This window comes from Panthera onca, chromosome D4, assembly GCF_046562875.1.
Source record: "Panthera onca isolate mPanOnc1 chromosome D4, mPanOnc1 haplotype 2, whole genome shotgun sequence".
Lineage (NCBI taxonomy): Eukaryota > Metazoa > Chordata > Mammalia > Carnivora > Felidae > Panthera > Panthera onca.
In genome coordinates this window covers 68726447-68738093 of record NC_138351.1, presented here as the reverse complement: position 1 = coordinate 68738093, position 11647 = coordinate 68726447, and the positions used below count along the sequence as shown (strand labels likewise).

Here is an 11647-nt window from a genome sequence, read left to right as displayed (position 1 = left end):
AAGCTGAAAGGGCAATAACCTAGGATGCTCCAGAAGAGAAACATGATGCCCAGACCACAAAAATGGCTCCCAAGGAGCAATAAACTTTGACAAAGCCACACATATCAAGAACCATGGCTACAGGCTAAAAGTAGATGAGCACCATGAAATAAATCGGATATGCCGAGATTCTTCAAGATTTACCTGATAAATCCTCTGCGATCGCAAATTCGTCCTTTATAGAGGAATACTCCACCTCTGTCTGATTACTGGCATTCATGGACCCGGATCGTGGCTCGTTAGCATTGTCTTCAGCAACATCAGTTGGCTGCAGAAATGCCGTGTGGACATCCTGAATGTGCGCCTTGAGATCTTCATAAGACGGGGCTCTGAAGTCACAGCCATCGCACTGAAGCACCTCCATGATCTGGGCCTACCTTCTCACATTAGGAACCTGTGACAGAAGTCAGAACAAAGCCTCTTAAGAAATGCACTAACTGCATATCCCAAGTTGATGGGGCTACAAGTCCATTAACGGAAAAAATTCTAACATCGGCAGATTTCCGTTACTGAACTCTGCCAGTTGGAACACTGGCCAAAGACACGCAACCAGAGATAATAGGGACAATGTCCTTGACTCTGTAACTTCAAAGAAGGGGGGAAAGCCCAAATAAACATTTTCCAGTTTGATATAATAAACGTATCTTGAAACGCCATTTGTCAAGGAAACCCTTAAAAGTCTAACCATTTCAGTAGTTTCTGAATTTCTTGACTGAATTCAAATTTCTTGGTAAGTCAATACTGACTTTGATTCTGGCTTGGACCCATTTTTCTTTTGAACTAGACCCTTCTCAGAAGTAAAGAGGATTGTCTGTACAGAAGAAAGGACAAATTTCAATCTTCATTAGCTGTTTTTAATTTTTTTTTTTTTTTAACATTTATTTATTTTTGAGACAGAGAGAGACAGAGCATGAACAGGGGAGGGTCAGAGAGAGGGAGACACAGAATCGGAAGCAGGCTCCAGGCTCTGAGCTGTCAGCACAGAGCCCGACACGGGGCTCGAACCCACGGACCGTGAGATCACGACCTGAGCCGAAGTCAGCCGCTTAACTGACTGAGCCACCCAAGCACCCCTCAATCTTCATTAGCTGTTTTAATATTCTAACACATTTCACCACCAAATGGTGAAACAGTATTGAAGTCTTGGAGTGGTGGTAGAGAGAGCTTTTATTATACCTTTAATCATTTGAATACCTTAACTGATATTGGGGTACACCTCTTTCCTCCTTTCCCCAAACAGTTTAGTCGTGTGTGTGTGTGTTTCATAAGCTAAATGGTTATTTTGCTTTTTACTACCTACCAATTATAACCTAACAGCTTCTCCAATCTAATTAGGTCATAAAGTATTTCTCATGAGATTCTCAAACAACCAACTTTATATGACAATCCAGTTTCTAGTTTAAAGTCGCACCTTGGTACCTCGATTTACATTAAGGTAACAGACACAGTTTTGAAGAGGGGCTTCTAAGTCATGACTTTCTCTTTTCCCACTTCTCTCCTTCACAAACATGAAGCGTATGCTTGAACGCAAAAAACTGTGAACCTGATGTAGAGTCAAGCAAAACTTGCCCGGCTCCCTTCATTCTGGTATTCACTGTGTGACTGAAAGACATAGATGGCTTCACATTAATTCAATGGAAAGGCTCACCATTAAGAAGTTAAAAATGTATTAGAAGGTGCAGTTTGCCCTATCTTAATATATACCTTGAGTTGAGATACCCGGTTATTATCTTAATCGGTGAGTTAACTTCATTGGGCTCACCGCAAACTCTACTGAATCACCGTAATCTAGAACCAGATGTCCAAGAACTAAAGCTGTAGCCAAATCTCTCTATACTTTTATTGTACAGCAAGCTTCTATACTTTTCTGGCAAAAGGTAAATTGTTTCTGCAGGGGGAACAAAGTCTAGTGATATGTCAACGTGGAGAAAGGAGCCATTGCGGGCGGATTTTCTATGAAAGAATGCTCCTGCTGATAGCCTGCTAAAATAACTTCTGGCAAGTCGAGCTCTGGACAGACTGAGCTTGCAGAGTGAGACACAGATATTTACCTCCTCTTCTTTCACCCAGCAATTTATCCTTTTTCAATAAACACTGAACTGTGCACCAGAGTCTTTTCAGCTAACTAAGTCTCAATATTCCAGATACACAAGCTTTTATGCCTAAGCACCAACCCAAATTGTGTGGAAGAGGTTGCTATCAGCTCTGGATCAAATTACAGCAGTCACTGAGGCCCCACCCCACTTCTCCTTTCGCACAGTCCATTAGACCTGAAAACAAATTTTTCCATGGTGCAGACGACTCCTGCATTTAGAACACTTCACAGAAAAAAGCAGATCATCCAGTGTGCACTCCCCATCCCCCAAGCCTAGCCCTTTCATCTCAGCCAAACAAGCCACAGCTCTGCTGAATGTGTTTATCACACTTTCAAGAGATATGAGCTCCTGCGTCACTGAAGCTCTAAGACTCACTAAGCTGCCCTAGTCCTCTGAGCTTTAAGGAGCAGCCATTTTAGCTCAGAGCTTCTCCTCCGTGCACAACATGGCTTCTCTGGGATTCTGCTAGGCTGACAATCAGAAATGAGCAGTAGAAGAACAGGCTGGGCTCCTCCTATGCTCTTCTCCTCCCAACAAAGAATGAACTGTTTTCATTGCTTTCCGAAAGGCAGCACCTTTCTCCTCCTCAAATGTCATTCACCAAGATCTCGGAAGGTTCTTTTATCCCATGATTGATAAGCTTGTTCGTTAGTCCCAGCAGAGCACTGGTAATTGCAGGACGATATCCTGGACCAGACCCTGTTCCACAGGAGGATTTGGGGGTGGGTTGGGGGGACCTCCAGAATGCCTTGGCTTCTTGGGAGTCGTCCTTCCACACACAGAAGACATACCATCCGACTCTGCTTGCCAGATTCCAAAGTCTAATGACCTTTGTTAATCACCAGCCAGTCTGTCTGCATCAGCAGACCCTGCCAACAGACACACCCTTCAACACAAAGGCTGTAGCTATTCCTTTTAAAAGAGGTTCTCTGAAAGCTCCATTGTGTAGCCGGAGAGGAAAACAAAATCTCTTCCCTTCAAAACTTCAAGCCTTTAGAAATAATGCAACAAAAGGCTTTCTGCTGTGTGTCTTTCGGAAATTTTGAGACTGGTTTGCACAACATCAACAAAAATTCTGGTCCTGCACAAGGAAAGGAGGGCACCTTCAGCATTGAGTCATCCACCCGGAGATGAAATTCATCTCTCTGTGCAGTTCTCTTAATATCTTGGTGTCTTCTGAAGCTGTTATCAAGGATTCTAACTTCGCTGGATGCAAACACAAACCAACAGCCTCCTTGTTCTGCTACAAAGGAGATTAAAGGGTTAGGAGATCAGAAAAAAAAAAAAAAACCCACTGATTTGGAAAAAGAAGAGATGATGAAAGTGATTTCCTAATGGGTTCTAGCTTTAATGTTGTTGCAGTCTCTACCTCAAAAATAGCTCAGAGCCTTAGAAGAGGTTAATCTCCAGGCTGCCGAGAGAACCAGCGTCAGGTACAGCTGAATGGCCCTCAATCTGATGTCTGCATCATGCACGGAAATGAGGACGGAGCCTCCTTTGAAAGCCATTTTGCCTTTGTGTACACATTTCTCCTGAAGACGCTGACAGAAGAAAACAGAAATTTCCAGCAGGGCCTAAACAATCAAAAGAAACAGAAACTTGATGTGCTTATGAGACGGAGGGCACGCACACGTGCAAGAAGTGAGAGCAGGAGGAGAAGAAGGGAATGGGGGAGGCACACAGACAAAGAGAGCCGGACGTGAGGATGACCCATCCATCAACCAGACTATGTTTTCACAGCAGATGGTAATCCTCTGAGAAACCAACAACAAGGAAAGAGATGAGAAGTTAGCTCTGCGTATCTGCCTGTTTCATCCACCCAGCAAGAGGAGCAATACTGAAACACTAAACTAGACACTGATCTGCTACAAAATGATGATTTAAAGCTAAAAGCCCTGATCTCCTACCTACTTACTTCATTTAAAAACACAGTCATAATGAGATTAGCAATACTTTTTTTTTTTTCCTCACTGACCCAATCAGCAAAAGCAAAAGCAAAAGAGGAAGCTTCAGAACTAACTAAAAAGAAATGCCATTTCAGAAGGTCCTGGGGTGAATCTACAAATCAAACAAGCCCCTCCATCTCCTGCCCCCAATGCAGGATTTCCAGGCCCCTCAAGGTCAAACGGGTGTCAATGACTAGACCCTAACACCACCCTCGATGAAAGCTGCCCTGGTAACATGGATTCATTCTCGAATAACCTAGTGCCTAAGTGATTAATCCTCTCAACACGCACGAAGCCCCTAGACCATTCTAATTATTCATTACTCTTCAGTACTACTTGTTATTGGTGACTGGTTTTGTTCCATTTACATTTCTAGTTTGGGGATTTCAAAAGGTGGGGTTTGGATGAGAAACCCTAAATCCAAATTTCCATATCTGATAAACTCCTAAAGACATATTTAAAGAAAACCCAGAGGTCTTGCTCAGGATTTGGAATACACACAGGAGAATGGGGAGAGGGAGTTGCTCCGTCAATTACACTGCCTGCCCACCTACTTTCTGTGCTCAGAACCCCAGGGATCCCTCATGCCTCCGCGAAGGCGAAAGGGGGCAGCTTTCCCACAGCTTGACTGCGTGTCCTTCCGGCTCATGGCCCAGACATACCTGGAGAGGGGGAGGCATCTTTGATGGCTCACAGTGTTCTTCCAACCCAGGTGACCATCAACCCTCGCCCAGGGCAGCTTGACGAACACGCTTCCCTAGGCCTGCATGGCCCAGGAGCAGAAACATGGTCTTCAAGTCAAAATCCCAACTGTCTCCAGGAAGTGCCCAAACTAACATGTGCAGGCCTTACCCAGATCAAACCTGTTCTCTGATGAAGGACTGTTGACCAGAAATAAAGCTGTGAGGCACCACAGCCACGGGGATTCAGTAGCAACTAATTATAACCTTCAAAGCCTTTGAGAAATAGAACCAGAGACACCATAAGGTGCTTTTCCTCTGTCCACTCCAGAAACCTAGTTTCATTTATAAGGCACTGAGCTCCCCAGTTCTCCGGAATCTCAAGTCTGATGAAAGGTTTTAGTTAGCACCTGTTGTTTGTGCTTCTCTTACTTTCCAATGAATGGAAAAACCAATTATCCAAGGCCTGGTAGTGGAATGCATAAACTCTGGAATAGTTCAGCTAGAAAAACAGAAACATCAAGAACCTAAAGATCATTCCACAAATACATTTGCAGATCAGAAAAGGCTGATACAATGAGGTCAAGGAGCTATGGCATGTGTCAGGACATTAACATTTCTAATTATGAGCCCCGGCACTACCATGGTTTGGTAGGAAGGAAGGACTTTCATGCTTAGGCTGAAAAATGGGAGGAAACCACTAATTCATCCACTTGAGAATGTGGGCTGCTGTTCTTAAAGCAAGGCGTATTCTACATCACTACTTATCATTTACCCTTGTCGTGGTCAAAGTGGGAGTGCTAGTAATTTAAAAATCTTTTAAAGCATCTTTACAAACAGGACTGGACTGAGAAATTGACGTAAAACTTCCTTTCAGGACCGAGAACAGTAGTGATAGGATCAAACTGACAAATACAAATATGGAATCTCTGTGTGTGTGTGTGTGTGTGTGTGTGTGTGTGTGTGTATGTAATAATTAATTTTACTGATTTAATTTGACCTCAGAGATGGGTGTGTGCCCTCCAAATTTAACAGGGACTCTGTCTATTAGAGCAGAATCAGCACCTTCCAAGTAAGTCCAAATGATTTATGTACTCCTCCCATGTTCTAGTTAAAAATAAATAAATAAACCCACAAAATAAACCAACAAAGAACTTCTGACAACAAACTACCTCCATCGATCCCACAGCATTCGGTACTGCCATAGATCCTGGCTCACCATGTGGTGTCTTCAAATGTCCTATCAAATGTTTATACTGTTTGCTACATGATCTAAGCAGTTCTGTGTACTCTTGGCAATTCACCACACTAATGAAAGGTTTAACATATCAGGGAGGATAAATAATTAAGGAATTCAGAAGGGAGACACAGCTGTTCTTCAAAACCAAATTTTCAGAAGAGAAAGGATTAATTTGCAATCACATATGTAACCCCCAATATGATACTGAATTTAAATAGTAGCAGAGAAATACCATGAGACCCTGAGTCCTGCCAATGTACGTAGCCTCTGTTCTGTGTGGTCAGCCCGGTCCATCTGTGGACCTCGCACATGAGCGCAAGTCTGAAGCAGGCAATCTGCAGATGAATAGCCCACTCAATCTCTGGCCCACGATGGTACGTTTCAGGGTATCTCTCGCTTCAGCTTTGTTCTGTGTAAAGTTTCCAAGTATCACCGGACATGTTGAGTAATATTTCATAACAGACACCTTTGGGATCATCATTAAAATAAGATGAGCATCTAGGGATACAATCTAAATGACTAAAAAACTGTCAGATATGTAAATAAGAAGCAATTCTGGCTGAGTGACCTGTTATGAAAGCAGGTAGTGAGTGTCTAACACAGAAAGAGATAGTACATACCTTCTGGAGAATTCATGCATTCCTTTGCAATGATATAAGGCTAATTGAGGCCAACAGGCCAATCGGCAGCCTGCCAGCTCTCCTGTCCTTAGAAAAGGAAGCGTGTGATTTGAACAAGGAGATAAAAGAGGAGAGAAGGGACTAGAAAAGAAAGGGAGGAAGCAGGGTGGTATCTCAGTAGCTTTAGACTTCATTGTCTGTGAAGGGGGACCTGCAGTTCGCTAGATAACTCTAATTCTGAGAAGTGTCCTGACAATATTCTCCTTGAGAAACAAAACAAACCAAGACGCCTCCTCACGCTAAAATTCTCAAAACACAACCGTGACAAACACGATCTCAGCTCATCTTGTTCTTCCAAATGACGGAAAGCCATTCTCGGTGTTGAATGAATTCTCTGAAATGTCATGGGCCCATCAGGAAGTTCCTTGGAAACTTTGAAGCCACTCTTGCCCCCGCACTGAGAACAAGAGATAACGGATTTGTCTCCTGGAGAGCCAGTCCTCACCCAAACGGCAGAGACAGAAAATCACGGTGTTCCTTTATAGACTCTTCAGAATGCTGCCTGGGTTTCTACAGACACTTTTCACACTACAAGAACTCTCATTATAAAAATTGTAAAATTAAAGGGAAGTTGCAGATATGCTGCTGGGTCTTCATTACAGAACTGATTAAGACGCAGAGTAAGCAGAAGCTGCAGTAAAACTCATCTTGCACCTCAGGAAAGACCAACCCATGCATCGAGTACCTCCTCTGTGGGTTTGAAAGCTTGACTGACCTCAGGCGTTGGGTATGCCTTCATGGCCGTAACTGTTTCTGGCACAGAAGGTCTGGCCAACCACACAAAGTCTAAATTCCACAGTTTCAGTGAATGGCTCTAGAAACCATTTTAACAATTCACCTTGTTCTCTATTACCACTCAGAGAAAAACAAATCAAAACCAAAAACTGGGGTATGGCTGTTGACTTGTGGAGGGTAGAAGAAAGCTTTGCTGCAAGAACTCTTTTATTTGGGGAAAAGCCCACAAGAATCCCAATCTAATGCCTCAGAGACTCATTCATTGCCTTATGTATATGGTTTGCTCACAAAATTCAGACAAGTCGCTTCTTTTACATGCGAATTTGTCCAAGTTTGCTCATACCAGTATGGCACACAAGGGCCAGATCCAAGCACTGCAATGACCTTCCCAGCCTAACTTCTTATATCTGACAAAACTGACTATACGAGCCTGACACTTGGGTCTGTCTGTCTTTCTCCAAACCCTGCTTCCTGATCTAACTACCCCATCAGGATGAAAGCCCTAAGCAGATTGCTTTCTAGAAAGATAAACAATGGCTGGGCTTGTGTGGATCATGAACACTTCGAGATCCTCCTACCCAAGGACACTGTGAGCTGCCTTTTTTTCCCCCTTCTTAGCCTCCACCTATATAGCAGAAGCTATCAGAGGCTGCTGTCCTTCCTCCTTAGTAAACTAACCAAATGGCCCATTCATATTCATTGGTTGTTCCAACAAATTGATAGAATCTTATAATAGGAAACACACAGTATGTGTTTCTGTATGGAACTGGCAAATACCAGAAATTAGTAATGTTTTTTTAAAAAAAATGATAGGCAAGCAATTTCTTTTCCCTTGTAATCTCCAATCAACTTTCAGCAAGTAAGTTTACTCCTAAAAATCACTACCCCTCAAGAACTTCTAAACAGAAAGTTAAGACATTTGTTTGCCAAACCCAAGAGTAGGATTTATCACCATGTGAAAACACAAGAGTGCACCAGTACTCAGCCAAGCCCCACATTCCATAAAACCTTAATAATAAATCTCATTTTTGCCCAACAAATTTGGTTTTTTCAGCTTACTCACTATTGGGCTGCTCTAAAAAAAAAAAAAAAAAAAAAAAAAAAAAAAAAAAAAAAAAGATAGAAAGAAAAAAAAAGATAATACAGAAATGCCTATCCAGCAAGTAAAAGAATTTGTTCCCAGCAGGTGTGAGAACTCTGCCTACCACCTTCACCTTAAGCAAGTCTTTCAAAGCCTTTACTTGGGCATTTTGCTAAATGAAGAAATCAGATTATACAAAAAGGGAGGGTTGTATAAATTTTCCTTCTCATCTCTGAAAGACTTTTTTTGACTTAATTCACTCTTTTACTTTTATTACTATCCAGAAAATAAACATCCAGTTTTGTATGGCTGACTCCTCATCACTGAAGTTCTATCCTCCAAGAGGCATTCCCTGACAACTCTAGCATTTGTCTACCTAACATTTGACCCCATGAAAGTGAGCCCCCTCTCCACAATGCTCACCACACTCACTTTCTATCACATTCCGCTGCTTTACTTCCTTCACTGTTGACATGATTACCTATTTGTGGTCTGTCTCCCTCCTCTAGAACATAAGCACCCTGAGAGCAAGTCCATTCCTGTCTATTCATACTGGTATCTTCAGCACTGGGGACAGCTCACACAACGGGTTCAGCAAATGTGTTGAATGAATGGAAGAATCAGAGATTCTGAAGGATAAGATTCCAACCAAACATTAAAAGATTAGTCATGGGAGTTATATTCTTTTACTAACCCCATGTTATCACAGGGCAGCGGTGGTCCCAACCAGGGGCAATTTTGCCTCCCTCCCCCACTCTTCCACCACCACCATCAAAAACCCCAGTCCAAGAGTATTTGGCAGTATTGACAGACATTTTTGATTCTCACAACTGGAGGGTGGGGTGCAACTGGCATCTAATGGGTAGATGCCAAGGATTTTCCCCACCACAAAAGAACAATCTGGTCCAAAATGTCAATAGTGGAGAGGTTGGAAACCTTGTGACAAGAGGTCTGTGTTATTTTCAGTCTTTGTATATAACCCACCTGCTTTTGTAATCTTTCCAATGGGGTCCTGCCTGGGGTATCTCTGACCGAGATGATCAGCAAATTCTCTCCCAGCACAAAGATTTTATGATGCTATGGTTCTAAATGACCTAGGTAGCCTTCAGGTCATAGATCACAAGTTTTTATAGTTTTATTTTTTTCTGATTTGGGTATTTTACTAAAAATTTCTCAAGAAAAATGTATGATTAAGATGAGTGTGGGGTGCCTGGTGGCTCAGTTGATTGAGCGTCCAACTTCAGCTCAGGTCACGATCTCACGGTTTGGGAGTCTGAGCCCCACATCGGGCTTACTGCTGTCAGCCCAGAGCCTGCTTCTGAACCTCTGTCCCCTTCTCTCTCTCCCCCTCCCCAATTCATTCTTTCCCTCTCTCTCTGTCTCTCTCTCATCAAAAATAAACATTAAAAAAAAAAAAACAACTTTAAAAAAAGGTAAGTGACTGGGCCACCTTTCTTTAGTGATAAGGCCCTTGCACTGTTGATGATCCCATGAGCTTTGAGCATAAGGGGTCAATGTCATTAACAGGGTCAAATTCAACACTTAACATGTGGCCTCCAACTAAAATTTCTGTGGAAAACACGATGCACATTTTCTCCTCTTTAATATGTAAAATTATCTTCTTTCAAAGTGATTGGGCCCCAGACTAGTCAAAATCACTCTTCCGAGGACAAGTAATGTGTTCCTTTGGTTCTTATACCCCCAGGGCCCAGCACAGGTCTGGTCCTGATGAGATTTACGGTATGCATGCATGTATACATGCCTACTTCCCAGGAGAAGATTCGCCAGTGGTACCAACCGATAGCCAAACTTTTAACAACCTAAGCAATTCCAGAGAACCTTCCATGACCAAAAGAACAAAACTTCACGCAATACAATACTTCTCCTCCACTCCAACTCATGCATGAAACTCAAGAAGCCATATCATGATAATTAGCTGCCTACTGGGGTACAAGGATTTCTAAGCCTTCTCTTATCCCTGATTTGAGTAAGTGACCATCATTCTTTTCCTCATCATCCATAGGGAAAGTGCTCTGGCTGCATCATTCCACCCATATAATTATAACACTGTTAAGCTCCGCTGAACTGATGTGACACTTGGCATCATCACCTGGGGCTATTCTTGAGACTACTTGGTTGCCTTCCCTCCACAAAAAAAAAAAAAACAACTTTTAATTCTTGTTTGCAAAGATTCTAGAAAGCCTGAGGAAAAATTCTCCCCTATAGCTCAAAACTATATAAACATTTTCAGTGGAGGGAAGTATAACAAAATTAGGTAGGAGCAGAATTTCCTCTCCTTTGTTTCCCTGAAAATATTGAAACAATATATTACTCGTGCCTTCCTTAAGTCAAATTGAAGAATTCACTCTAAGAAGTTAATAACCTCTAGGCTCATAATGTCCACTAGAGAGGGGATCTTAAAGAACAGATAGTTCAACTTGGTCCAATGTCTTCACTTTTTAGATAGGGAAACTAAGATCTCACAAAAAATAATCTGCACAAGGCTTATAAAACACAAATTCTCGGAAGCCAGAAAAAAAAAATACATCTTTTGAATTCCATCATTTGAAAGTTTGAGTAAAGGCACTCTATAAATGTTACTCAGTTTGTTAATAGCTATTCACACTTAAAGTCCATGCCATGCCCCATATATTCTCACTAACAAGAGCTTTCATTCACTGGGAAGGCAGTCTCCAGAATAACCTCCAGTGTTTCCTCTGTTCTGAATTCTACACTCAGGAGAGTAACTGAAAAGGTGCAAAATCCATAGTCTGCAGTTTGACTGTTCAAAGACCTTCTTAGGCATGCAAACAGTGTGTTCCTACTTTGGAAACACATTTGGAAGACCGAAAGTTGCTGACAAAGGTATACACAGAAGAACAAGAGCTATAACACTGAATTATCTTTCTTCAGAATCCAACCTCATGGAATCAGAACAAGGTTACGTAGTAGCTTTATGCCTGCCAAATCTACCCCATGAGGAACATCGTCTTGTTTCTTATGGAAAATGTGCACTGCCAACAAAGTCACTGAAGAGGCTGGCTGAATGAGTCTTAAGGGTATCTGGAAATATCAGGGTCAGTTCTTTTAAAATGGGAAGGAGAAGAACAGTCAGTCCGACAAATGGCTGGCAAGGAAGCCAGTCTTCTC

General features: G+C 42.2%; 1 protein-coding gene across 10 annotated transcripts in view; it reads right to left on the bottom strand.

The window, feature by feature from the left end:
- ZNF462 (zinc finger protein 462) overlaps positions 1-11647 on the bottom strand; it is a 140446-nt gene that overhangs the window by 81107 nt on the left and 47692 nt on the right. For 9 of the 10 annotated variants that reach the window (XR_013551707.2, XR_013551706.2, XM_078436609.2 and 6 more), the window contains exon 2: positions 184-433. Coding sequence is in view for 8 of the 10 variants with exons in the window: in XM_078436609.2 (XP_078292735.2) it covers positions 184-403 (220 nt within the window). In the remaining 2 variants the exon portion in view is untranslated. Of the gene's footprint in view, positions 1-183; positions 434-6621; positions 8402-11647 lie in introns of those variants that run through there. The other variant, XM_060609114.3, reaches the window with a different exon arrangement.